We start from the raw sequence: 27,332 nt of genomic DNA on the forward strand, positions 1-27,332 counted from the left end.
GAAAAAACGTAATTCCTTCAGTACCAAGTTTCTCTCTAGGTTATGGGTATTTATACAAAATGAATGCAGGACATGGAAATGTGTGCGCACACACATATACACACGCACGCACGCACGCACACGCATCCACTCACACAAACGCACACACACATCAGTAGTAAAATCTGAACACACAAAGATAAACTTGCAGAAAAAAGACGAATGTTCCCTAAAATCTGTTTAATTTTTTTAAAAACGACTTTACAAAAACACAAGTATAAAAAACGTTTAAGAACCAGGTTAAAATCCAGCCCGCTGTCCGTTGTCCCGACGCTTCAGCGAGGCACGTCAGGTCCTCACTGCCCCTTCCTCTTTTTTTACGGGAAACACGGTCCTTCCCCCCCCCATTGTTCTGCGCTTGGTATGCTCCAAACAGCCACTTTCTCTCACAGCCCAGGCATGATGTAGGCAATATTGTCCAAGGTGTTTGACTGGAAATTCCCAAAGAGGAGGGAGGCACGGGGGGAGGAAGCAAAGGCGTCTTAAAAAATGGCAGCTATGTACACCCTCGAGCACATGCTTGTTTTGTTTTACTTTCTTTTTGTAAATAAATCAATGTACACATAATCCAGTACACCCAAAAATGCCGCCTTACGACATACAAAATCGACTTCCTTCTCAGATACAGCGATGACACACATAATTTAATAAGAGTAGTAAATGCTACTACCAATAACAAGACTAATAATAAACGCACTCACCAGTACGTGACGGGGGCAGCTGTTGAGCTCGGGGACCTGCGTTGTGAGGCATGCCAGAGGGCCGAGCGCACACAAAATGGAGTCCAACAGTACAGACAGGCTCCCTGAAACAGCCACCATGCCCTGGAGACACAAAGAGACACCGTCAAGATACACTAGTCAGTTCAACTTCATTCGGTGCAGTCGCAGTTCAATTTGAACCGAACAACTGAACTGCTCAGTCACAGTTCAATTCAACTGCATGAGTTAAAGTTCAGTGAACTTCATTTCTTTCTTTCTTCATTTCCCTGGCAAAAACTGAAGCAGGTTTGCCACTGCATAAATACAATAAAGACACATGCAACTGCTCTGCAACATATGACAATGGCAAGGGTGATTCAAATAAAATATCTGAAATATTGAACGTCTAATGCATTAACTGTAAATTATGTCCATGTACATGATGTATACATGTAGAAATTTCTAGACAATATCAAAGTTTCTGGTTGTTTTTATTATTTTCACAGCTACAGTAAAGAACGTATAATGTTTGTGACAGTGGCTGTGCGTTTGTGAACAGACCAATGCTGACCTCGGTCTCCTGCAGCCGGTGGCCAATCAGAGACAGCGACTCGCCCAGCAGCTGCAGGTGAGCTGCTGCGTCGATGGGGTCCACCTCTGGCACCCGCGCCGGAGACAGGGACACGCCCACCGACACCCGGCTGGGCGACAGAACCCCGCCCCCTCCAGCGCCTTTCACTGAGCCTGAGAGGAGGACACAGAGAAGCACACTGTTACTAATGTCTGCACATTTATTCGCTGTGACTCACATTATTAGCTTCACTAGACCCTGCATAGCATGCGTGGGACACAACTTTACATGTACACCCACACCCACACACGTGCCCATGGGGGAAGGGTACCTTTGCTCTTGCACCCTTCTGCTCCTGAGCTCTTCCGTTTGACGGTCGTGGCCTCAGCCTTGTTCTGCTTGTGCTGCAGGTACTGAGCCTTCTGCTTCCACACCTGCAGGGGGCGACAAAGAGACAGACTGAGAATACAGGCTACTGGTGATACAGCATTCATCATCCATACAGCGATAGCTGATAGGAGTGTCACCCCAGCCTCCCGGAGCCCTGCATGTAATCTACACTGCCACTCAAAAGCTACGTTATGTAGACATACAGGAACAGATGTGGGCCCGCTCCTGTAGTGCTGTGTGCACTATGGCTCAGGCAGTAAGAGCAGTCGTCTGGCAGTCGGAGGGTTGCCGGTTCGAATCCCCGACCCGGCGGTGTCGAAGTGTCCCTGAGCAAGACACCTAACCCCCAAATGCTCCTGACGAGCTGGTCGGGGCCTTGCATGGCAGCCAATCGCCGTCGGAGTGTGAGTGTGAGTGTGAGTGTGAGTGTGAGTGGGTGTATGAATGGGTGAATGGAGAAGCATCAATTGTACAGCGCTTTGGAAAAATGTGCTATATAAATGCCTGCCATTTACTAGAATGAGTGCATTTGAGCAGGGCATGCACTTGCTTCAGCCACAATGCTTCTAGTGCAGATGTAGGTAATGCAGCAGTGACCCAAATGAACAACTGAGTAGTACGCATTAGAGAATAAAGGAAAGTTGTTAAAAAGTTTTTAAAAGGGAGAGGGAGAGGAGACTTACGAGTTTGTCCTTCTCTGGTAGCTGCTTCCACACATCAGCTAGCTTCCGGCTCAGCTCCCCGAACACTAAAGAAGGGAAAGCACAGATTCACATGTAACCTGTATATGAATGAAAACATACCAGGCCTTTCACAGTGCAATAACCATACAGCACAATGGCCAGGTAACTGGGTTTGTAACTGCAGGCATCACAGTTTGAGATCGCTGGTTAAGAGCTTGAGATCCCCGGTATAGAGTTTGAGATTCCCGGTACAGAGTTTCAGAACCCCGGTTTAGAGTTTAGTTTGAGATCCCTGGTTTAGTTTCAGATCCCCGGTTTAGAGTTTAGTTTCAGATCCCTGGTTTAGAGGTTGAGATCCCCGGTTCAGAGTTTAGTTTGAGATCCCCGGTTCAGAGTTTAGTTTGAGATCCCCGGTTCAGAGTTTAGTTTGAGATCCCCGGTTCAGAGTTTAGTTTGAGATCCCCGGTTCAGAGTTTAGTTTGAGATCCCCGGTTCAGAGTTTAGTTTGAGATCCCCGGTTCAGAGTTTAGTTTGAGATCCCCGGTTCAGAGCTTAGTTTGAGATCCCCGGTTTAGAGTTTAGTTTGAGATCCCCGGTTCAGAGTTTAGTTTGAGATCCCTGGTTTAGTTTGAGATCCCCGGTTTAGAGTTTAGTTTGAGATCCCTGGTTTAGAGTTTAGTTTGAGATCCCCGGTTCAGAGTTTAGTTTGAGATCCCCGGTTCGGAGTTTAGTTTGAGATCCCCGGTTTAGAGTTTAGTTTCAGATCCCTGTTTTAGAGTTTAGTTGGAGATCCCCGGTTCAGAGTTTAGTTGGAGAGCCCCGGTTCGGAGTTTAGTTTGAGATCCCCGGTTCAGAGTTTAGTTTGAGATCAGAGTTTAGTTTGAGATCCCTGGTGTAGTTTGAGATCCCCGGTTTAGAGTTTAGTTTGAGATCCCTGGTTTAGAGTTTAGTTTGAGATCCCTGGTTTAGAGTTTAGTTTGAGATCCCTGGTTTAGTTTGAGATCCCCGGTTTAGAGTTTAGTTTGAGATTCCTGGTTTAGAGTTTCAGATCCCTGGTTAAGAGTGCAGTGAGAGCATGCAGCTCACCCAGTCCCGGCTGCTCAGCATTGATGTTGACCCGGTACTCCTTGCAGAACACCTGGTACGCGGTCATGTTCTTCTTCTTGGGCTGAGAGAGACAAACTGAATGCTGAGAACCAACCACTTCTTATGCAAAACACACAACACCTGTATCGAGTTTATACAACTGATTATCAATAAGTCTTTTAGTTGCGCAGGAACACAAGCAAGCCAACAATTTCAATAATATGGATTAAGACAATGCTAATGTATATTAATCTAATCTAATATATAAACGAATCAAATCGGGGCAGCAAGAGCAAAAAGAGTTACATTTCTATTTGAGATTTTTCTAAAGATTATATGTGACTGAAAGTAGCCAGAATCAGTAGAGGAATAGAAAAGTACCATTACATAAAATAAATTTTAAAACGCAAGCACAATAGAACCCCCATTCCGCAATGTCCCGTTTGCCTTTCTCACCTTGTCTTTCTCCTTCTCTGCCTTTTCTCTCTCCTTCTCCTCCTTTTTCTTCTTCTTTTCGTTCTGCAACTCGCTGCCCGGGTGGTGGTGGGAGGAGACCGGAGAGGTCATGGTGTAAATCCCCACCCCCGTGTTGTGATTGGCTGAGCTGTGCGAGTGGGAGTGGCCCCGGGAGGCTTCGCCGGGTGAGAGCAGGACGGTTGACCCTGTGATAGTGGGGTAAATTCAGACCAATTTCAAAAATAGAATAAAACCCGACCTAATAGGCTCCTATGAGGCGGAAATGAGGCAAATACGGAGGATACCACAACCGACTGTGACCATATAATTGGTAGGGAATTACCTCACCCATTACAGAAATATATTGAATATATTGGACAAAATATATGAAGATATTTTTCAAAATATATGGAAAATATATACAAATTATTGCTACTATCAAACATTGTAAAATATGCATTTTAAGTACAGTTGTGAAATGTATTTATCATGACATACTTTCAACCAAAAAGGTGCAGATAGGTCTGCCATAATGAGAAAACCTCTCCCACCCGACCCCTCCGTGTGGCTCTCTCACCCGTCTGCCCCACCCCCCCTTTCTTCCCCCCTCCGCGGCTGTGCTTCTTCTCCCTCCCGCTCTTGTCCTTCTCCCGCTCCCGCTCTTTCTCCTTCTTCTTTTTGCTCTTCTTGCTCTTTTTCTTCTTCTTGGCCAGGTGGGTGTACGTGTCGTCGATGACCAGCTCCCCGGCCTCCAGCTCGCCGGCGGAGGAGGAGCTGTCCCCCGGCAGGGCGCCCAGGCCCCCGCCGTAGTGCCCTGCAACAGCACACACGCATCAGCGCTCTCTCCCTTTCAGTATCCCCGAGCCCCCTCCACCTCCTGCCGTCGGCTCTCTGTGTTAACATGGACAGTGGCGAAAGTGTAGCTTAAGTGGAGAGAATACAATAGTGAAGGAGAGGGAGAGCGATCGAGGAGCTAAATAACCGGTAAATACATAACTGAGGTGAAAAAGTGGTTGCAACTAATCAAAGGATGCGTCAAAGGGGCACGGTCGATGTACTCCAAATATAACTAGTTCAACAGGTCGATCAAAGCGCCAGAATCACTGAATGGGTTGTGCAGAAATAAATCAATCAATTATCCAAATACAAATGGCAAAGGAAAGGAGGTGAATAAATATCGTAATTAATACCGCATATCACAAAAGAGAAAAATTGTACCTCCATAACCATTCTCATGGGCTTGGCCTTAAACCCTGCACCTCAGTCTTTACCCGATCGATAAAGCCAGGACACAAACCCAGCTCACATTTTGATGTTACCTGACACCACAAACACCCAAATATAAATGATGACCCCAAAGCACAGCAGTTAAAGCCAGCTTTAAGCTTACAAGAAGCTGATTAGTGGTAAAATCAGGTGAACAGCTCAAACCGCTATGCATTGGGACAGTGCCATTCCCATGCCTGTTAAATATACAATGAGAGCACAGGCAGGGACCTGAACACAAAACATTCTCCCTCAGACCTCTGTTCCACACTCACCCTCTACCTCCACCTCCTCTCCCACCACGGGCAGGGGGTCCCGGTTCTGCTGCTTCTTTTTGGGGGCCTTGGAGAGCAGAACTCGGTCCCGGTCCTTCTCCTTCTTGGGCCCGCTCTTCCGGACGCCGGATGAGGACGAAGAGAGGGAGGAGGAGGAGGAGAGGGGCGGGAAGGGGAAGCCCTCGCCGGCCCCCGCACCCACCCCGGCCCCGGCCACCCCGCCGCCCTCCGCCTTCTCCTTGGGCGAGAGGATGAGCTTCATCTTCAGGCCCTCGGCCTCCCTGAGCGTGAGCGGCTCGCCGTGGCCCCCGTGGCTCCCGTGGCCCCCGTGGCCCCCGTGGGGCCCGTGACCCCCGCCCCCGCTGTGGTACAGCGACGACTTGGAGTGCTTTTTGGAGGAGGAGGACGAAGAGGAAGAGGTGGAGCGGGAGTGGGAGGAGGAGGAGGAGTGCCCCACCTTGGGGCCGCCCCCCTCGCGCTTGCGCTCCTTGGAGGAGGAGTGGGAGGAGAAGGGGGGGTAGGAGGGCTTCTTGTGGAGGTGGGGGTTGGGCTCGGAGCCCGTGGCCATGGGGGACGTGATGGCCTGCAGCAGTCCCATGGCCGTGTCTGTGGAGTGGGGGGCGTGGTGGGAGGAGGAGCTGGAGGGGTGGTCTGAGGACTTGCGTTTCTTCTTGTGAGGGGCTGGGCCGGAGCCCTGTAGGTCTGGGGTGGAGGGGCAGAGCAAAGGAAGGGAAGATTAAAATACAGGAATGCACATCTATCTGAACAGGCCATTCAGCCAAGGGAGGGTAACCATTTATCGACTTGAGACTACCAAGCACTGCCTCTAGCCTGTACATCACTGGTTCTCAAACTTTTTAACATAGGTGCCCCAATTACATTACATTATTGACATTTGGCAGACGCTCTTATCCAGAGCGACATACAGTTGATTAGACTATGCAGGAGACAATCCTCCCCTGGAGCAATGCAGGGTTAATGGCCTTGCTCAAGGGCCCAACAGCTGTGCGGATCTTGACTACACCGGGATTAGAACCACCGACCTTGCGTGTCCCAGCAACTAGGAATAATGTGAGGACCCAAATGAGCAATTTAGTACCTTTCAGGAAACACATACCCATCAAATACACATACTAGCACAGACGAGTGAACTACAGACTCATTCCCAAACCCACCTCATCTACACCCCCCCAAGTCATTTTGGGTCCCGACCCATAGCTTAAGGTACTTGAATGCCCCACGCCCTCAATTAAACAAGCATTTAAGAAAATATATAATAAAAGTCATGTTACAGCATATACAATACCCATGTTCACCTCCAAGAGGCTACCACAGTGGCTGCAAGAGCCTTTTCATTGAAGGAGCACAGGAATGCAAAGGTGTAAAACCTGCATCCCTCACCTCTGTAAAAATAGTCCTCACTTGAGTGCTTCTTCTTCTTCTTGTGCGATTCTCCTCCTAATAAGAAGAGCTCAGAGTCCTGAGGGGAGAATAGAGAGCAACAGAGGCTAAGACACAAACAGGAACAAAGCTACCTCCCTAGCACAGAGCACTCTCTAGACAGACTAGTACCAACAGGCTAGTAGCATTAGCCCAATACTGGTACTAAGGTGACCAGAAATGGCTGTGGATACGAATGCATGCAATAATACCAATAGTGGCAATGGCATTGATTGCCATTTACAGGATTGGAATAAATAAATGCTATTAACAGACATTTCATGAAATGCTGCCTTCACAATGTAACGTGTGCTGTGTTTGTACTTTGAAAACTCAGTTACATTAGCATTAGGTTTTTCAACAGGAGTGTTTGGAAATGAGAGCCCTTACCTTGGGACGTTTTTTGGAGGACTTGCGCACCTGCGCCGCAATCTCCTCCTCCTCCCTCAGCAGGTCCTTATAAGACCTCCTCTTCTCCCTCTGACTCCGCCCAGCCACCAAGCCCACATCCCCCTCCATGCCTGACACTTCTGATAGGTTCACAGAGATTTGGGTGGGATTAATAATGAACACAAACCTCATGCACAAGTTGACAAGTCCCTAATAACAGTTAAATTAAAACTTTGGTGCATATAAATGGTTGGCATTTATATAGCGCCTTTATCCAAAGCGCTGTACAATTTATGCTTCTCATTCACCCATTCATACACACATTCACACACTGACGGCGATTGGCTGCCATGCAAGGCACCGACCAGCTCGTCAGGAGCATTTAGGGGTTAGGCGCCTTGCTCAGGAACACTTCGACACAGCCCGGGTGGGGGATCGAACCGGCAACCCTCTGACTGCCAGACGACTGCTCTTACTGCCTGAGCCATGTCCCCCCAATTAAAGAAATAATTTACAAATGAAGAAGCCTTGGAAGGGATATTTCCATTTCATGCAAAGATATTCTATGCAGGAATGTTATAAAAAACTGCTATTTTAGGATTTAGGACAACCATAGAACATCTTTGCTGAAAGCACTTGTGAACTGAATCTTCATAAGGGCCCACATTCTGCCTGTTAAGAGCTGGGGACTGACTGCTATAGAGTCTGTTGGGTTAGGCACTGCCCTGCAGGGGCATTGTGAGTGCCAGTTATTCACTTCAAAATGCTTATTCACTCTTGCCAGAAAGCTTAAAATGATTTTTCTGATTGCAGCGATTTCTCAATTCAATTCAACTTCCAGAAATGATGTAAATGGAATGAACCCCAACCCTCCCTACTGGATACTTACATACTAAATGATAACCTTTTCAGAGGACACCTTATATAGAGCTCTTTCTAGTACGACTGCCATGCTGCTTTGAAAAGGTAGAGTGATTTCAAGGAAGTGAAATACCATCTTAATGAAATAATAGAAAGGACAGCAGCAATTTGGGGCAAAAAGAAAATAAATATTGAACAGACGGAAATAAAAATATTCATAGAACAGAAATAGAACCTAGATATCATTATGGGGACTAACATACCAAGACAATTAGTAGAACAAATGCAAAAGACAAAACGAGAAATGACAACTCTTGGCATTACCAAACTCTCCTTTCCGGCGACTATTGAAATCGTTTCAATATTCCATTAAAAATATGAGAACTTTTCAATAATAGATGAGGGGGGAGTCTAAAACAAGATGCACTACTTTTAAAAAGTCAGAGGTCTCTCAAGGACAATGAGCAATTCAGACACTAAAGATCTGCTCGAAGTGGCCAATTAAGTTAAACGGATTTGTTTAAGGGACTATGCCATTAGAAAGCAAGGCTAAAGACGCTTTAAAAAGACCAAGAAAAGATGAACATACCGATCATCCCTTTCTTCTTTATTTCCTCAAACGCCATAGTCCCTCTTCAGTGTCCAGTCACTGTCCTATGGTCTGTTCACAGAGAATATTTCTGTTCATTATGTTAGACTAGCTAGCTATCTTAGACAACATTAACTTGGTAATGCTCTTAGCCATCGCTAAACACCGAAAATGCCCTGTGTGTCATCATTTTATTCTAGCTATAAATGTAGCTATCACCTAACGTTAATGTTAATTACGTGCTATTATTCAGAACATCATACTTAACTAACTATAGTTATTAACATACAGCTACGAACAAACAGGCACACCGTGTGAAATATTGTATCACCAACGTTAGCTTGTTGCTAATTCGGATACAGTCTATTTTCACTTGGCGAGAGGGAAAGCCAGCTAGCTAGCTAACGAATCAACGATGTAGGATGTCACGAATGTTGGGAGTGAATGCTAGCTGGCTAGCTACCGAAATTTAATAATGCAGTTAGCTAGTCTGCTAACCTAACTATTCACCTAGCTAGCCAAATTCTGGCTAGACTGCTGGCCGATTGGCCAGCCAACGTTTGTTAAGATTAACGTTTAGCCGTGTTCGCTAGCAAGTTAATCATGACTAAATTTACAGATAACGAACTTACTTGCTAACTTGATGATGTTAAATCAGGAAATATTTCCCGCCTAACGTTACTTTCAAAAACATACACAAACACACCCCCTTCAGCCATCACCACCCTGCTATCCCGACACAGAAACTATTTGCAATACTCCCTGCCGGGAATGTGCACCGCGATTCGGACAGCATGACTAATCGAGCCCATGGATTTGTGAGCATGATGTAGGCCAAATCGGGGTTTAGCGAAATTGTTCAACATTAATTGTACTCTATATGACGTTGCATACACATTTAGCCATCGTGTTAGCAAATTATCACAAGATAGCCAAAGCTATAACCAAATAATTCAATAAAAAATATATATTTGTATTACCTCAGCTCCACAGATAGCTACCATTCACTGCTTGGCTGCCGCCATCTTTGAATTCAGTAAACAATACGCGCTGGCACAGGCACATTGGGAGGGTCCTGAAGTTCAAGCGCGTACTACAACCACAACTTTGATCGTAATAAAATATAATTAAGAAAAAATATTTATTTTCAACAGGTATTCCATAAATTAAGGCTACATTTAATGGGAAAAGGGACACACCATAAAATGGCGTATCACTGCTACTGAACGTCCTGGCGGACACAGACGCGGTCATCATTTGCTAGATAACATACACAGGACGGCATCGGCAACGTTATACAAACTACAAAAATGCAATACATGTTGTGACAATGTGAAACACAGTAAAACTCAAGGTTTAAGTTTCAGTGTTTTTATTAATTCATCCAAATTGTTACACACATCAACAACAGCCAACAACTATGATTAATTTACACCGAACATCTGTACAATACATGCGGTAAAGGGGGAGGGCAGAAACAAACGTAGAACGTGACAAGGATCAAAAGGTTGACCAAGAAACAGCGACGGTACTTGTGACTGCAGTTCATATAGACTCAGTTCTGTGTGAAAACTAGTGCATTTTTCGATGTGCTTCCCAAAATATAAAGGATGAGGTAATGAAACCATCCAAACTTACATATGCATCTCATTTTGTCATTTGCCTCCAATTCTGCTTCTACACCCACCCCCAGCCAAATCCAACTGGCCCATGTCCATTTCTGTGACCACTCTCTACCTATCCCCCAAACTCTGCATCTGTAGACTGAGGGATGTGAAACTGGCCAGCAAGTCTGCTACCTCATCCACCTGAAAGAGATAAAGGTATGTCGAATACGTTAAGAAAGAAGCGTATGTCTCAGCAGCATTATTTATTGAATGCCTCATATTACGCGGCTTGTCCTAAACCCTCTGTGTACCACTTTGTATAACCTTAAACTTTGGATATTTGACAGTGGTAATTTAATAGCACGATCATGACAAGATACTACATATGTATTCAAGACATTTAGCAATTTACTTAAATTTTAATGTTGAATAATTGCAATACCACGGATGTCTAAGTCAAATGAAAACATATTCCAATGTCTACGGCTATGGAGGTATGCATTTTTTTTCCAAGTAAAAAAACAAAAACATTTTTATGTCTATGGAAGTATGCATTTTATACATTTGGATTATTTGGTTAATTCTTTTTTTAAACATTATTCCAACATATCACTGTTCAGACATCAAGTCTGTTTTGCCTCAGTCCAAGTCAAAGAATGGTATTTTGCCAATTGTTTAAATTGCAATGCAATACATGAATGATTTTAGATCATCTGCGCAGGATGTTGACATGGAAGGTGTGTGCAGGTGAGGGCGTTACCTGTGCCTTGGTGCGGGTGTGCTGCAGCTGGGTAGAGATGTGCTCCAGCCTCTCCCTTTCCTCACTCTGGCCCACCACATTCAGGTACTCCCTCAACATCTGGATAATCTGAGGGTGTAGCAGTCAGAGCGCTGGACTTAATGGAAGAATGTGCTGTGTGTCATGGTGGTGAGAACACTGGACTCTGAATAAGAAAGTGATCTGTTGTGGCGTAAGAACTTGAAACTTTTAGTCCGAGCACTGGAGTCTTTCATGTTGTGGTGTCGTAGTTGGACTGCTGGACTTCTGGATGTGAGAATGATTCTTTTGAGTAATTGCCAGCTTGAGTGGATATACACTCAGTGGTTATTTGTGTTACTGTCAGCTTTGACCAGTCTGGCCCTTCTCCTCTGACCTCTCTAATTAATAACATGATTTTGCCCACAGAACTGCTGCTCACTAGATATTTTTTGCTTTTTGCACCATTCTTACAAACTCTAGAGACTGTTTTGCATGAAAATCCCAGGAGATCAGCAGTTTCTGAGATACTCAAACCACCCTGTCTGACACCAACAATCATTCTATTGTCAAAGTCAATTAGATCACATTTCTTCACCACACTGAAATTTGGTCTGAAAAACAGCTGAACCTCTTTAGCACATCTGCTTGCTTTTATGCGTTTAGTTGCTGCCACATGATTGGCTGATTAAATATTGGCATTTACAAGCTGGTGTACAGGTCTACCTAATTGTGTGGATATGTCCATTACCTGTGTGACCTCCCCTCTTAACGTCTCTATGCTATGAGAGTCTCCCTCCTGCAGTATGTTTAGCTTGGAGCGGGCCAGGTGCAGAGGGGTCCTCCCAGCACGATCCAGGGCGTCTACACGTGCGCCTGAATCAAAAATGCAATGTTTAAATTTCATGTGTTAGTACAGAATAAGAACAGCATACTGGAGTATGGGAACAACACAGTTGCATTTCACATTTGGAGTAATTTTCTAAATAAACAGAGGCTTGATTCATGATATAGAAACTCACAGTACAGCCCCTCATTCCAGTCAGTACTAGAAGGCTAGGCCTCTTGGCTTGGCAGAATATCCTGCGATAATGCTCTTCATAGCAATCTAAACCTGCACGACATGAATCTAAACCTGCCTGCAACAATATGTAAAAAAAACAAAACAGTCTACAGTACACCGTAAGCACATCACACTCTTCTCACCTCCTCTCAGAAGTGTGGTGATGACAGGCACATGGTTGGTACAGGCCGCTGCAGAGAATGCGAAACAAGCAAAACATGAAATGATTCATCTGCAAAATATTTCCCTTTCTCAACAACTCTCACCTTAGGCTATTACTGTGAGGACACTGTTCAGAATTGTCAGAGCGCCATGTGAAACAACCAGAGCATCTAACATGACGATTGTATAAATTAAAATATAATTCCAAGCTTAAAATAAGTAAATAAAAAGGATTGCAGTGCTTATGTTTTTCCTGATGAAGCAGAACATGTCATGTTTAGAATGTTCATGCAGTTACAGAATTTTGCTGCAATGCTTCAAATAGCAGTACAGTGGGAGGCATTATCTCTATATGAAAAATATTTCAAGCAGAACACTGATGCCATCCTACCCATCCTTATCTTTTTCTGTTACCTAAATGAAGAGGAGTGTTGCCCAAGCCATCTCTCTGGTTGGGGTCCGCGCCATGGCTCAGCAGCAGTTGTACTACACAGCCACAGGAGGGAGACAGAACGCACATGAGCAGGAATGGGGGAAATCATTAAAGCAGCACTGTCACACTTGTTTCAGTAGAGCCATTTTGGATTAAATTCTTAAATTATGTGAGTATGCATTTTTAAAATCACCATCAGTGTAGCCGTTGTCTCCTGCTTAGTCTAAACAACTGTACGTCGCTCTGGATAAGAGCGTCTGCCAAATGCCATTTATGGATGCAGCTTTGAACGCTTGCTACATCCTGCAGTACTTACCAACTTCTTCTGCAGCAATAGGAGGATTAATTTATACTAAGCAAATATCTAGCTAACAAGCTGTATAAAACGTTGGTTGTGGATACTACTTCAGGTCTCGGTCCTGTGTATGCTGGTTTTCGTTCCAACCACAATTGCAATCCAACTTTTAAGAAGCTGTTAATTTTTTGTTAATTAGATGCTTTTCATGCTTAGAGGGAATACTGACCCTCATAAACCACATTTTGTCAGATAGCTATGCATACCATAAAGAATAAAATGTTTATATTGTGCCATATTCATTAAACCTCAGACTTTTATTTGTTACCACTTCTTATGTAATTCTTAACAAGATGGTGCAATAAGCACAATATGAACAATATTCATTTTATTTGTCATGCCATTGCAAAGCCATTTCTGGCATAATATGGTTTAAGGTAAATAATATCGGGGAAGCCTGTAGTGTTGTGGTTAAGGTGCATGACATATTTGATCATAATTGGGGTTCGAACAAAAACCAGCATACACAAGGGTACTACAGGACCGAGTTTGGGAACCACTAATCTAAAGCAAAGGACTTGCATATGAATTCCAATATCAATTCCAAACTGGGGTAGTTTCCAGTTTGTACTCTAAACAAGGGGTTCTATGAAGGGGAACAAGGGGCTTGTATACATTTCCCCTTTGCTTGAAACTAGTTCCAATGAACTAAAAACCCAAAATAATAGCAAAGCCTCTTAGCTTGGCAGAATATCCTGTGACAATGTTCTTCCCATCAATCTCGACCTGCCTGACAGGAATTATTTCAACAATGTGTAAACCCCCTATCTACACTGTGAGCACATCATACTACTCTCAGATGTGTGGTGATGACAGTATCAGTGCAATAATAGCAAGAACAATTGGTATGAGGCATGAGGAAGATGGAATTCATTGTTTGTGGTACCAAGAAAGCTTAAAAACTGTGTTTGGATACCGTCATGGGGATCAATGCTCAATAAAACATAGGATTTGGCAGCATCTACCAACCTACTACTTCAACAATATCACAAGAAACATAATACATTGTAACCTTTCTCTTAACCCAGATATTTTGTCGGGGAATTAAGGAAAGCTTGCGGTCGCCGTATCAGTCTCTCTCACTCACCGATACTCTCGTTACCATTGCAGGAGGAGAAGTGGAGAGCCGTTCTGCCCTTATCGTCTGCCGCGCAGGGATCAATGCTGTCCTGAAGCAGGCGGCGCACTGGAAATGTCGTAGAATTACATTTAGTTCCAGTGAATACACAAGCTTTTGTGCACACTGCCCTACAGACACACAGGGACACACACATGCTCACATGTCATGCATCCGTTGAGACCAAATGTTTCAACCCCATGTACACTCAGTGACTTGCTTATTAGCCATTCATTAAGATTTAACTATTAGTCTTGTAGCCCATCCACTTCCACTTGTGGCTGCTGTAGCCCACTTCAAGGTTTGATGTGCTGTGTCTTCAGATACGCACATCTGCATACCACTGTAATGTGTAGTTTTTTGAGTTACTGTCATCAGCTTAGACCAGTCTGGCCATTTTCCTCTGACCTCTCTGTTTTTAACAAGATGTATTCTTCCACAGAACTTCCACTCACTGGAAGTTTTTTTTTTTTTTCACACCATTCCCAGGAAACTCTGGTGATAGTTGTGTGTAAAAATCCCAAGAGATAAGCAGTTTCTGAAATACTCAAACCACCCCATCTGGCACAAACAATCATTCCATGGTCAGTCCCTTAGATCACATTTCTTCCCAATTTTGAAGTCTGGTCTGAATAACAACTTAACCTCTTGACCAGGTATGCATGTTTTTTGATTCATTAAGTTCCTGCCACATGATTGGCTGATTTGATATTTACATTAAGGAGCTGGTGAACAGATCTAACGAATAAAGTGATCACTGGTTGAAAGTACACTCCGGTAATTATAAACACCCTATAATTGTATTCACCACATAATACACACTACCTGTATCGATGTCATTCCCGTTCGCTGCCTCTCTGAGTCTCTTCACCGCTGCAGATTGAAACAGACAACACTTTCGAGGAGTTCAAATAGATCTACAGTTTGAATTACACTGCTCTGTAGTTAAGTTAACGTTACGTGCAGTTATTTGTTAGCAAAGCTGTTGCTAGATTGTTGCTAGTGCCGCTAGTGGTGTTTAAGTTAGCTTTACAGTAGGAACGTCCAGACCGTTCTGTCAAGTTAAGTTTTGACTAGATGTTAGCTTGCTAATACTATCTAATAGACTCGTCACAACGAAACTGTTGCAGAAAATGTATTTAATGTAGGACGCTAAGGTTTCCAGATATTACACTTGAAATTGAAAATACCTTAGTTAGATTGGATAAGTTAATGTTCCCTTAACACGGTACTGTTAGTTGATCACAGTATACCAATATTAATTTTGTTAGCTACTACCATACAGATCTTTTCCGATGGGCCCCGCACTGCGCCTGGCTCTGCCGTGCCGCCTTGATCGGCTCCCCGTCATTTTTCCGGGCTTGCTCGCACCTCCGGCCACAGTGCTTGCTCGAGTCGGTTCCCACAATAAGTGCAAGTACCGAAGCTCTTGCTCCGCGGTCTGCCCGGTTCGGCCGAGCCTCGCTGCCCCTTCTCCAAACCCACTCAAACCAAATCCAACGGCATCTCCATCGCTTCGTTGTTCATCCCTCTCTCTGTTGCTGTCTCTCTCGGTCAATCGCGGCGGTCCAGCTTCGACTGTGTATTCGCCCTCGGAGCTCGAGTGCTCATCGTCGGAAGCAGTAGCAACGATGGGACTCCACCCGTCCATTTTCACAGTACCATATATCCGTTATTGATATGAACGGGTTTGTTCAAATTATTTTAGTGTTGGCTGGCTAGTTAATTCCCACGAACAGCTTATGAATTTATATTTCCTTCGCGCATTACAGACTCAAATACACTGCGTCCAAAATACGGTTACCAGTGTTAGAAACATTCGCCATTTTGGTTCAAATACTCATACTTAAAAAGTGAGCAACTTCCCGGCTCGTGAGCCAAAATGGTGCCCATTTCACATCTTCTGCCTGAAAAGAAGCCACTTCCTATCTATACACAACGCTACACTTGTCCTTACACTGGAGTTGAACTAACCAATCAACACAGATATTGCGCATGCTCGCTGGCACAATTATTAACAGACGATTCAAATATGCAAACTAGCATAACATATTAGTTATTTAAAGGGCTGGTTTCACAGACAAATCCAGCCCAAAGCGTATACCCAAACACCTACCATTTTAAATTCCATTCATTCTGAAACGTTCTTGTTTATATATTCAGAATATCCTTGATTCTTTTATCAGCTGCCTACCATATTACAATTTATGAATGTTTGACAATATAATTAAGAACACATAAGTCGTAGAAGCAATATACTATCAATACCTCAAATGCTCTCATTGTGGCAGGCTATTGATTTTGGGGGAAAAAACGGATTAAATTAGTCCGAAGATTGCCTTTCAGAACTAAGAGCCATTATTATGAAAAAAATTTTTTTATTGCAAATACGTTAACTACAAAATATAGCAATTGTATCACAAAATGTAAATATATTGCATAATTAATAATATATGAATACACATACTTCTATACCAAATGAAGTCACCTGTCCACTTACAGTTTTGATGCATTATGCATTCAGAGATGCTCTTCTGCATACTACTGTTTTTATGCGTGGTTATTTGCATTACCGTCACCTTCCTATCAGCTTCAACCTGTCCGGCCCTTCTCCTGTGACCTCTCTCATTAACAACACGTTTTTGCCCACTGAAGTGCTGCTCATTGTTTTTTGTTTTGTGCGCCATTCTCTGCAAACTCTACATACGGTTGTGTGTGAAATCATTCCATGGTCAAAGTCAATTAGATCAAATTTCTTCCCATACTGACATTTGGTCTGAAAAACCTCAACTGAACTAAACCTCTTGACCACATCTGCATGCTTTTATGCATTCAGTTGCTGCCACGATTGGCTGATGAAATATTTGCATCAACAGCCTGGTGTACAGGTCTAACTAATAAAGTGGTCACACACACACACACACCCCACACCTTTGTTAAACCCCTCCAAGCTGTGAATAGTCATTACTGTTTGAAGAGAGAGAGAACAGAGAATGGGGCCAAATGGGTTTGAGTCTTCAACAAATACAATAAAAATGGTCAGGTTATCAGAATTAGCCTTTTCAGGATAGACAGCCATTCAAGTTGTCTCACACGCTTATTCAAACAGTTAATGATTCCAAAGGGTCTTCATTATCCTATGACATCAGGCATTTCTGTGACAACTAGGAGCCACAAGTTTCGTAATCAAAGGTCCAAGTTAATTCCTGAAGTCACTGGCTCAGGAGTGACTCATGTGATCAGGGAGGGGAGTGATGTCAGGAGCAGTCCCAAGAGCTATGAGAGGCAGGCCTGAGCCCTGTGTTCTGTGCATGCCGCCAGAGATGACCGTTTCTTATGAGCCCTTGTTTCCTCAGGTATCCGCGGGAACAGAAGGGGGGCGGCCTTCGATTGGTTAGGGAGAAACGGAAACAGGATTCTGTGGGGTGGGGAGAAAACAGATGAAGTATTAGAGGAGTTTCACCATATGCTCCTTCTAATGTGGAATCCTCAGAAAAGTTTAAGAGTGCTGAAATATTGTCTTCAAACAAACCAAGCGTAATTGGAGTACAAATAATTTCTTGCTATTCTTTGTAAGGGGTATGAAGTTGCAGAAGTACTGGAATATTTACATAATTTCATCATCTCCTTCCTCTGGTGTATATAGTATGACTGCAAGCGATAGTAATATGATCGCTGATGAAGCCATAAACCCTGAAGTGGAAATTATTCTTAAAACAGAAGAATAGAAGGCCGGCCTGTAGCGTAGTGGTTAAGGTACGTGACTGGGACTCGCAAGGTCAGTGGTTCGATCCCTGGTGTAACCACAATAAGATCCTGTTGGGCCCTTGAGCAAGGCCCTTAACCTGCATTGCTCCAGGGGAGGATTGTCTCCTACTTAGTCTAATCATGTATGTTGCTCTGGATAAGAGCATCTGCTAAATGCCAATAATGTAATGTAATGTAAAAACATATCCACCTGCGCTAAGGTGTCAGTCGTACCTGCAAAGAAGGCCCTGAGGTCAGTCTGGAGGCAGTGCTCAAGAAAGCGGCGTAGCGGTTGGATGTGGGACATGGGTGCGTCCCACTTGGTCAGGAAGTCCTCGATTATGTGATGTACGGCATCGGGGCGGGGTAGGGCCCACCCAGCTGGCCGGCGTTTCATATCACGCTCTGAGAATCGGGTTTAAAAATCAAAACCACACAAGCACATATTAAATCGTACTAACAGTTCTCCTCCAGTACAGCACTTGGGACAACATCGGAAGATGACCAAGAACAAATGAACATTCCAACCATTCAAAAGTTAGACTTTTGATTAAATCCTGGTCAAATGGTTTACTACAGCTTTTTAGATTTAAAAAAAAAATGATATGCTTTCATTTAACATTTTGTATTTTAGTTGGCCAATTACAAGCTAAAATACACTTCCCTGCTGACTTTGCCAGGTCTCTTTCAAAAAACAGATTCTCTGCCTTAAGAGATCTCCAGGTTAAATAAAGATTGGATTAGAATAATGCACTATACTCGCTATGTGAATGTAGGTACCCATGGGCTCACCTGTGGGAAGCTTGCTGTAGAAGTACAGGACCGGGTGGAGGAATCTGGACTTCCAGCCCTGGGTCCATTCTGTCTGGGAACGCCCAGCACCCAGTGTGTCAGTGTGGTTCAGCCCATACTCCAGGACCAGAACCAGCAGGCCCTGCTTGGGCACCTGGTGGCCCGACAGGGTGGTGAATTTAGGCAGGGCTTGGAGTGGGAACTCCTCCAGATACTCGCAATGAGGGCTGTGGGAGGAAAAAAATTGGAGATACTCAAACCACCCCCACCCGCACCAACAATCACTCCATGGACAAAGTCACTTGGATTACATTTCTTCCACATTCTGACATTTGTTCTGAAAAACAGCTGAACCTCTTGACCACATCTGCTTTTATGCATTTAGTTTCTTCCACATTGGCTGACTAAATATTTGCATTAACAAGCTGGTTAATCAAGTGATCAGAGTGTAGATTGCGATTGTAATGAAAGTATGAAATAATGGTATGCAGCCTTGCCTGATTGCACTGGCAAGTTTGGAGTAAATACACTATTAGTGTATTGTTGTTCTGAAAAACCCACCTAGGGTATCATGAATGCACAGTACAGTTACAGTAATATAAAAGCAGATTCCCAAGTTGGGTATTTAATTAGATGTTCAGCTCAACTTTCTATTTAGAGCAGGGGCTCCCACACCTTTTAGACTTAAGCCCCTCTTAAATAAGGTCTCCCACCTGAATGGTTTAAATTTGGCACCTTCATCCAACACCCACATCAGGCAGCACACAGTGTACAGTGGCCATTTAACACAAGTTCATGGAAGCAGTGTGTTGTGAGTTTACCAAGTCAGGATTTATACAAGACATGTATTCAGTACAATATAAACATTTAACAACTAGGTACAATATTACCCAGGACATTTAAACCATAAACAAAGATATTATCTTAAACAGGAAGAATTACTTTTGCTGTGGACCCCCTGTGGAGTCCTGGGTTAAAACTTACACACAAATGGGATAAATTAGTGATAGTAGAATCTGGATTCATGACATCATTAACCGACTAATTCAAACAAATAATTGTGTTTTGAGTGTAAATCTACAACACTGTTCATGAAATCTCATCCTCCCCAAAAAGACCAAAAGTTTAAGGCAAGACAACCCATGTTGAAAATGGCCACTAAGAATGTGAAAACACAAGACAAGACAGACACAGATTGAGACCAAAAAAGTGGCTTAGCCATTTACCCTTGCAGCAACACAATATCCCCCAGAACTCCAAACATTTGGTATGGTCCAGAGGCTTCATTGACTCTCCTCAGCAGCCAGGAGGAGAGCTGATTGATCGAGATTGATGTAGACGGCCAGGCATTACCATGGTAGCGCTGCTCTAGCACCCGATGCACAGCACGAACTGGGGAAATCAAAACCAGAAACGGGGAATCTCCAGAGACTAATTTCTAGGAAACTCTAGAAAAAGGCGAAAATCTTGAGTCATCACCTGTGTAGCGGAATCCGTGAATGAACCCCCCAGCAGATGAACGGTAGTCCCGGGAGTGTGCCGCAGTCCCCAGCACAAACAGGCCTGGGGTGCCCTGCCCTTCATACCAGGCAGTCACCCTCGGCAACCGGCCCTTGGCTTCAGCACTGGGTGACGGTCTGGCAGAACTGTAGACATTGACAGTCAGTATGTAGTACAGTACCAACAGAACATAATTACAAAAGTGGTTGGACAATACCTTCCAAGAGTTTGGTTGTACATGTGAAGGACTCAACCAGAAAAGATTGTGTTTTTTGTTTTTGTTTTTGTTTTTTTTAAACCACAACACACAGTATGAACAAACCCCTCAACTAGCCAAACACCGCTTACCTAGCCAAACTAAAAATACTGATACACAGAAAGTAAATCACAAAAACACAACAATTAAGGTACACAGGGAGGTAGGGAGGGTCAGGGAGAGGGGCTGCTCTACAGAACAGACAGTAGTCGTGAGCGTGAGGTGGAAGTTTGGAGAGGGGGAGGTGCCAAGCGGCCTGTGGAGGTTGAACAAAGAGGTCTGGCAGGGGTGTAGGGTCTGATGATTTTTTGTAGGTAAGCTGGGGAAGACCCCTTAACTGCTTGGAAGGCTAGCACCAATGTTTTGAATTTGATGCGAGCCATGGCAGGAAGTAAGCAGGGGGGTGACGGAGTATTTGGGAAGCTGCTGCATTCTGGATAAGTTGGAGGGGTCTGATGGTGGACGCTGGGAGGCCAGCCAAGAGGGAATTGCAATAGTCCAGGTGGGACAAAACCATCGCTTGGACCAGGAGCTGGGTTGAGTAGGGGGTGAGAAAGGGGCAGATTCTCCTTATGTTGTATAGGAAGAACCTGCATGACCGGGTCACCGCCGCAATGTTCTCGGAGAGGGACAGTCTGCTGTTCATCACCACGCCGAGGTTCCTTGCACTGGGTGATGGCACAAGTGTGGTATCCCCGAGGGAAATGGAGAGATCCAGATGGGGAGAGGTAATGGCAGGGATGAATATCATTTCAGTCTTACCTGGGATGAGCATTAGATGGTGGTTGTCCATCCAGCTCTGGATGTCACTCAGGCAAGCAGAGATACGGGCTGAAACCTGTGTATCATGGTAAATGGTAAATGGTTGGCATTTATATAGCGCCTTTATCCACAGCGCTGTACAATTGCTGCTTCTCATTCACCCATTCATACACACACCGATGGCGATTGGCTGCCATGCAAGACACCGACCAGCTCGTCAGGAGCATTTCGGGGTTAGGTGTCATGCTCAGGGACACTGATGTGTGATTCACTGATGGAGGAGTGCGGTCTCTGTCGAGTGGCCAGATCTGAAGCCAGACTGATGGGGCTCTGGCAGGTTGTTGTTAGAAAAGAAAGAAGAAAGTTGAGTAGAAGCGGCTCGTTCTATGGTTTTAGATAGAAAAGGAAGAGGAGATACCGGGCAGTAGTTCTGGATGATGGAGGGATCCAGAGTAGCAGCAGTTACATTGTGAAGTGTCCCTTTACATCTGGTACCATTACATAAATAAAAATATAAAATGGCTTTAATGATCCAGGGTTTTTCTTGCGTAGAGTAGTTTTTGGCATACACCAAAGGTAAACTTCTGAGCTCCGAAGTGGACAATCGAAAAGGGAAAAAGAGAAACGGTTCAACGCGAACAACGTGCGATGACCACACGCGATAGCCCGATGATGGGAAGCACGTTGCATGCCGAGAAAAACCCTGTTGTCACGAGCTCTTCAAGGACTTAAAATTCGAAAACATTTATACGGTGCTGCATTGTGAATTACAGAAAAATGTGTCAGACACCTCCGAGTCGTACCTGTCGAAGATGGAGAAGTTGAATTGGAAGCCGAGGCAGCGGAGGACTCGGTCGTACGGCTGGCGGAAGGGAAAGTTATCGTTGAGGTAGCTGGATTCCGTTTCTCTGGTGACCTCTGAGGTCTTGTTGCCCTTGGAGCTGTCCAGGAGCTCGGCCAAGGTCAAGTGCAGCTGCTCACGACCCTGCCTGCCCTTGCCTCGCCCCTTCCCTGTCCTGCCTGTGCGCTTCCTGTCTGCACCTCCACCTCTGACGATGGCGATGTCCTCAAGACGTCCGTCTGCAAGGCCATCCAACGACTTCAGCTGATAAGTGTCCAGCAGCTCATTGTTTACTGCCCTGAAACAGAAAAGCAACAAAATTTTAAAGACCCTGCACAATCAAAAAAAATCTAAAGCAGATTTAGAAAGAATTGTGGGCCAAAAGTGCCATTAGCACAGTCCATACTTGGTACCGTGGGGCCCATCCAAGAACTATAACACTACTTCAACAGATCAGCCGCTCAGCAGCCCCGATATTTAATCTTGATGAACACTTTAAATCTTGCCTGTCCCATCTGTGCAACAGCCTGTCTGTTTGGGAGGGTGGACATCATTCAGGCCCTCCAGAAATGCGTGCAGCCAACTGCCACTCATTTTCACACAGCGGTCCAGCAGCAGAGCAGTACAGCCGATTGCACTAGAGGGCTGCACATTGTCATAGTCAGACCACAGCCTTCTGACTACCCTGCACAGTGAAGCGGGCAACAGCCATCCTGGCAAACGGCTGGCTGCAGTGCCCTGAGCCACAGCTGGCACTCACACGTTTAGGATCAGACCCCATGTCACTGGCCTCACAGTGCTTTAGCTGAACACACCGTCACATAGTACAGAGAGCTCCTGTGCTTCCTCTCCATTATAGGCGTGTGGCTTTTGTTAACATAAAAGCTTGTTCTATGGCCAGAGCATGCATGTGAAAAGACATACACATTAAATTAATAATTGCTATTATGGCAAAGCCAGAGACTTTGAACAGAGGGAATTAAATTAAATAAATAAAAATTACAAATTAAAAAAAAGGGGAGGGGAAATTAGTGAGAGAAAAGTATGGTCATAGTATTGATAATATTCATTTATATTTTATGATACCAATTGATTTGGTATCACAGTGTTAAGGCATCATCACACATATTAGAATCAGAATTTAGATTTGTTCCCATGCCTGAGGTCTCCCACATAGTGGGTCTGCCAGGCCAAACGGACAGGGCTTGGGCTGTAGAGGTGCACAGAGCTGGCATGCCCCAGGATGTTCTGAGCCGTTTCAAAGGCGGAGTTCCCCTTGCCCAGGATCAGAACCGCCTGGTTCAGGTAATCCCATGGATCGACGGACGCCGACTCATAACCCTCCACCAGGTCAGACCCGACGAACTGGACCTGATGGGGTACCCAGAGACCGGTGGAGACCAAAAGGACTCTGAGAATGAGAAATACAAAATGGAAGCACCGAAGTGGCTTGCTCAGTGAAGGCACACATCACAAGGGTCGATCGTAACAAATTAAATGCATCCACATTTCATAGAATGAAGAGTAGTTTCAGGTCTTTGTTGTCGTCACAGTTGCATCAAAGTCACAGATGTGCTGCTGTACACTTATATACAAATCTGAATTGAGGCAGGACAAGGAAGGACAGGACTAACAGTATTTTTTGAAATAATGACAAACAGAGTTGGAGAACAGGAGACCAAGTCAGAGGGAGTTAAGACATTGGTGAACAAAAGGCACAGGTGTTGAGCCAAGGAGAACAAAGGAAGTGAGGGACACACCTGCAGCTGTACTGCCTCCCCAGCTGGTCACTCAGTGTGTAGCTCCTCACTCCAGTGTTTGAGGCGCTTACCCTCCCGATGTCCACACCGTACCGCACCTTCAGCCCCAGCTCCCTGGAGTACAGGGACAGATAGCGTGGGAGGGCGTCGGCCTCCGGGTACATCTGTGTGCTGATTCGCTGCAGCAGCAGGCCTGGCCTGTCACTCAGCAGGGAGTTCCAATCGTGCCGCAGATTGAACTCCCGGTTCCGACTCCCTGTGTAGATCTTGTTGATGCTGATGAGCTTTCTGTGTCGAGGGTAACTGGTAAAGGAATGGCAAGAATATTTATCAGTGTAGCAGGACACACTAATCTACTCACTTAAACAGGCCAGGGAGATGCAAGAGATACAGTTATCAGTTAACACATAGCAATCTGAGCAAGCCATTCAGCCAGCAAGATTTTTCTAAAAGCAGGCCAGCTAAGAATAACCCACACATTTCCCCCCCCCCCACCCACCACCTCCACACTCACATGTTGAAAAAGCTTCCAGGGCCTGAATTCCTTTCCAGGATGATGTAGTCCCGCTGGCTCTTAGACAGGAAGTATCCCATCTGTAGCCCAGCTGGTCCAGCCCCCAACACACAGTAGTCATGATGAAGGGTGTTGGGACTGTGGACCCAGCCAATCAGGAGGGAGAGGAGGATAGGGAGGAGCGAGGAAGGCATGAACATCAACTGAAAAACAAAGTCTGGGGTTAATAGAGGCAACATTGCCTACACAGTGCATAATCACAACCTTCTGTCAGATGCTATACTGTACAGTCTTGTGACTGGGAAGCACTACCAAACAACAATCCTCAACACTGAAAAATTCCTGCATCCCTCAGTAATGTAACCTCTAACCTTCAAAATGGTGCCATTAATTTTAGGGGGCCAGAGTTGGAGTTTGTGACAGTGACAAGCATATCTCCCCCATGGTTACCAACCAATAACACGTTTCCAATTTTTTTTTTAGTTTGGCAGTAGAGCAAATGATTGACATGTTAATGTGGGAAGAGGTGGACAAAATAAAAAAATGGTCGCTTCTATTATCTGTATATTTATCCGTTTGTAATTGTGCTTCGAAAAGGATTCGTTTTTGACGATCCATCACATGATTGGCCTGCTTTGAACTGGGCTTGATCTATCACATTCAGTGTCACAATTACCTTACTGTGCATCAGCAAAGGACAGCTAGCAAGCACAAGTGATACACAAAGCACAAAGGAGGAACTGTAAAACGCAGCAAAACTACCAAAGGTAGATCAGTTTCTTTAACTAGCAACTGCCAAATTTCACCATACGACTGCCGCCACAACCAAACGCTTATTCTCAAAACTAAAAACTTAAAGAACTTCTGAAGGAGCTGAATGGGACAAGAGAGACTAAGTGGGTTATCAATACTTTCAATTGAAAATGACAGAGCCGGGAATTTGGACCTCTACAGCAGGGGTGCACAAGTTGCTCTGGAAGTCCTTATAAATGAGTGAGTAGCATTTTACCATTAAGACATTGTCAGTCAGAAAGAGTAATGTAATAGTGATGTCTCACATCTGTAGTAACATTAATGCATTCTGTTAAGAGGGCTGGCGAGCACTTATCCCTGCGTCTACCGTGTGTGGCTCTGAATGGCTGGTGCATGTGCGCTGATTGGTAGGTAATGTTATTGAAGGGGAGGGGGGCCTGCCACTGACCACAAGGCTTCAGGCTGCCCCGCAACTGAACTCAATTGACAGTGCAAGGAGCTTAGTTTTCATCAAGTTCAGTAAAATGAAGCAGAAGGCATGATTTTACAGGCTGTGCTGCCTCTGTCTATCAGCCAACATAATCTTGTGAGATGCAGCATCTGAGGATGCACATCTGAGACCGACTGACCCATTCCTGTCTGGAGCTGCATGGTCAAAGTGACCCCCTCTCTATAAAACAAAACACATTTCAACTTATTCGTGCAATAACTGTTCAATGAAGTCTACCATGTTCAAATATTGTCTCAACTCTCCCTTCCAATAAAAATGATGGAGGCTGAAGACGGCATTGTGCACAGAAAACTACAACATTGGGAGAGAATAATATGGTTTACATACGTGTGTATAACTATCATATTTCATAAGCTACCAGATAAGTTGACTGAGATCGTCAACACAATTTCACATTCTCCACAGTAAACGAACACGTTGCCCTTAACGCCAGCGATCGTCTACTGCCAAGCACTTGCTTGGGCTACCATTTTCTTTGCGTTTTTACAGCTCCATCGTCAAAGTGAATATTGCACTAGGGCAGGAATTGGAAAGCACGCACTACCAGTAGGCGATATTGTCAATATATTGTTTTTTTTCCGAATGATAGCCAACTAAGTCGGTAGCGTAGCTAGGATATGTTAATGGGACTTCGCTACTTAATCACATTCGGAGCGGGATTCCCATCTGGCATCAGCAGCGAGTTTAAAATAGACAGCTGTGAATGGTCGCTGATGCGTGAATCAGGCTTTAGGCTATGTTGTTTTCATTTGACTACGGCGAGTTAACAAAAGCAGGCACAATAATCTAGCATAGAAAATATGTGGTTTACTCGGACAAACTGTAGAAAGAACTGGGTGTTTAACCTACCTCCCAAAGCCAACTAAAGAAGCAAATGCGTCTCGGAGTGCTCTCTGGTGGCTCTGAGAGCTAATAAACGAACGCACCAAACATCTTTGAGCATGCTGCAGTTTGTATTTGTTTTAATTGACCGACAGGACTGGAACTAAAACAGGTGGCCGAGATGATTGGAAAAATCAGCATCACGTTGTGTTGGGTGGCTAGCACATTTTGCTTCCACAAAATTGTGGGCTCTTGTGGAACTCACTACAAATACAGAAAATATAGGTAAGGGATTATCGATTATCGAAAATATAGAAGAAAGCATGAACAGAAAATTGTTGGCCTAGCTATGTTTTTATCCTTTCTACAACAACGTCCATACCATTCCGAAGGATATTCATCTGGAACAAGCGACCACAGAGCTAGCAAAATCCTATTTTACATAAAACTGCTTACCTGACAGCACAGGGTATCCCTTGCCCACCTAACACATCAAATCGACTGATTTAGTTGATCGTCCAAACGTTACTGGCTTTCGATCGATTCATTCACGTTTCATAACGAGTCTATTCCTTCACTACTCTTGCTCGGAGGTACCTAGGGCGCTGCCATGTTTGTTTTTTGTGTGGGAGGTGGGTATTTAACGTTCTGGGTTTTAAGAGGTAAAAGGGGGAGGGACCAGCTGGTGAAGCCGGAAGTTAAAACAACTCGACTAGCCAGGAAAATTGAGGCTGTTTTGAGACAAAGCCCTACCTAGTATTCATATAGTGTTCCTAATAAAGTATTCAGTGAGTGTATATGACACATTGTGAATGATGTTTCAAACAAGAGTG

The 27,332-nt window shown here is 44.5% G+C and overlaps 3 protein-coding genes across 7 annotated transcripts; all 3 read right to left on the reverse strand.

The window, feature by feature from the left end:
• Nucleotides 1–204: 204 nt before the first annotated feature.
• hmgxb4a (HMG box domain containing 4a) lies at nucleotides 205–9,971 on the reverse strand. 4 transcript variants are annotated; one of them, XM_061224373.1, is made up of 13 exons: nucleotides 9,728–9,971; nucleotides 8,748–8,819; nucleotides 7,298–7,437; nucleotides 6,869–6,947; nucleotides 5,468–6,169; nucleotides 4,504–4,740; nucleotides 3,927–4,132; nucleotides 3,471–3,552; nucleotides 2,385–2,449; nucleotides 1,643–1,745; nucleotides 1,312–1,484; nucleotides 741–863; nucleotides 205–470 (listed from the first exon to the last, which is right to left on the reverse strand). In XM_061224373.1, exons 2-13 carry the CDS (start codon nucleotides 8,782–8,784, stop codon nucleotides 426–428), a joined length of 1,992 nt encoding a protein of 663 aa, XP_061080357.1. In that variant the 5' UTR covers nucleotides 8,785–8,819; nucleotides 9,728–9,971; the 3' UTR covers nucleotides 205–425. The 4 variants fall into 4 exon arrangements, with proteins under 4 accessions (XP_061080357.1, XP_061080358.1, XP_061080359.1 ...); XM_061224374.1 differs by lacking the exon at nucleotides 9,728–9,971 and adding an exon at nucleotides 9,380–9,516; XM_061224375.1 differs by lacking the exon at nucleotides 9,728–9,971 and adding an exon at nucleotides 9,059–9,287.
• A 131-nt stretch (nucleotides 9,972–10,102) lies between these two features.
• Nucleotides 10,103–16,221, reverse strand: ankrd54 (ankyrin repeat domain 54). The gene is made up of 8 exons (XM_061224184.1): nucleotides 15,520–16,221; nucleotides 15,067–15,114; nucleotides 14,212–14,310; nucleotides 12,751–12,822; nucleotides 12,318–12,365; nucleotides 11,863–11,987; nucleotides 11,115–11,222; nucleotides 10,103–10,555 (listed from the first exon to the last, which is right to left on the reverse strand). The coding sequence occupies exons 1-8, from the start codon at nucleotides 15,890–15,892 to the stop codon at nucleotides 10,481–10,483; spliced, it is 948 nt and encodes a 315-aa protein (XP_061080168.1). The 5' UTR covers nucleotides 15,893–16,221; the 3' UTR covers nucleotides 10,103–10,480.
• A 378-nt stretch (nucleotides 16,222–16,599) lies between these two features.
• foxred2 (FAD-dependent oxidoreductase domain containing 2) lies at nucleotides 16,600–27,117 on the reverse strand. 2 transcript variants are annotated; one of them, XM_061223515.1, is made up of 10 exons: nucleotides 26,956–27,117; nucleotides 24,414–24,616; nucleotides 23,900–24,202; nucleotides 23,299–23,550; nucleotides 22,102–22,437; nucleotides 20,260–20,426; nucleotides 20,007–20,172; nucleotides 18,781–19,007; nucleotides 18,223–18,393; nucleotides 16,600–17,659 (listed from the first exon to the last, which is right to left on the reverse strand). In XM_061223515.1, exons 2-10 carry the CDS (start codon nucleotides 24,611–24,613, stop codon nucleotides 17,499–17,501), a joined length of 1,983 nt encoding a protein of 660 aa, XP_061079499.1. In that variant the 5' UTR covers nucleotides 24,614–24,616; nucleotides 26,956–27,117; the 3' UTR covers nucleotides 16,600–17,498. The 2 variants fall into 2 exon arrangements, with proteins under 2 accessions (XP_061079499.1, XP_061079500.1); XM_061223516.1 differs by lacking the exon at nucleotides 26,956–27,117 and adding an exon at nucleotides 26,527–26,624.
• Nucleotides 27,118–27,332: the final 215 nt, after the last annotated feature.

The sequence above is a fragment of the Conger conger genome, chromosome 16 (genome assembly GCF_963514075.1).
Source record: "Conger conger chromosome 16, fConCon1.1, whole genome shotgun sequence".
Taxonomy (NCBI): Eukaryota; Metazoa; Chordata; class Actinopteri; order Anguilliformes; family Congridae; genus Conger; species Conger conger.

Excerpts from the sequence above, each read along its gene's own strand:
- ankrd54 (XM_061224184.1), bottom strand. The coding sequence starts at position 15,892 with ATGGACGGGTGGAGTCCCATCGTTGCTACTGCTTCCGACGATGAGCAC. Across the intron at positions 11,988-12,317 it reads CACCACACTTCTGAGAGGAG|GCGCACGTGTAGACGCCCTG; the intron begins GTGAGAAGAGTG and ends TTTTTGATTCAG. Across the intron at positions 10,556-11,114 it reads ACACCCGCACCAAGGCACAG|GTGGATGAGGTAGCAGACTT; the intron begins GTAACGCCCTCA and ends TATCTCTTTCAG.
- foxred2 (XM_061223515.1), bottom strand. The coding sequence starts at position 24,613 with ATGTTCATGCCTTCCTCGCTCCTCCCTATCCTCCTCTCCCTCCTGATT. Across the intron at positions 20,173-20,259 it reads TCACGGATTCCGCTACACAG|TTCGTGCTGTGCATCGGGTG; the intron begins GTGATGACTCAA and ends TGATTTCCCCAG. Across the intron at positions 18,394-18,780 it reads CTACAGCAAGCTTCCCACAG|AGCGTGATATGAAACGCCGG; the intron begins GTGAGCCCATGG and ends CCCGATTCTCAG.
- hmgxb4a (XM_061224373.1), bottom strand. The coding sequence starts at position 8,784 with ATGGCGTTTGAGGAAATAAAGAAGAAAGGGATGATCG. Across the intron at positions 6,948-7,297 it reads CCTCCAAAAAACGTCCCAAG|GACTCTGAGCTCTTCTTATT; the intron begins GTAAGGGCTCTC and ends TTCTCCCCTCAG. Across the intron at positions 4,741-5,467 it reads AGAGGAGGTGGAGGTAGAGG|GGCACTACGGCGGGGGCCTG; the intron begins GTGAGTGTGGAA and ends GTGCTGTTGCAG.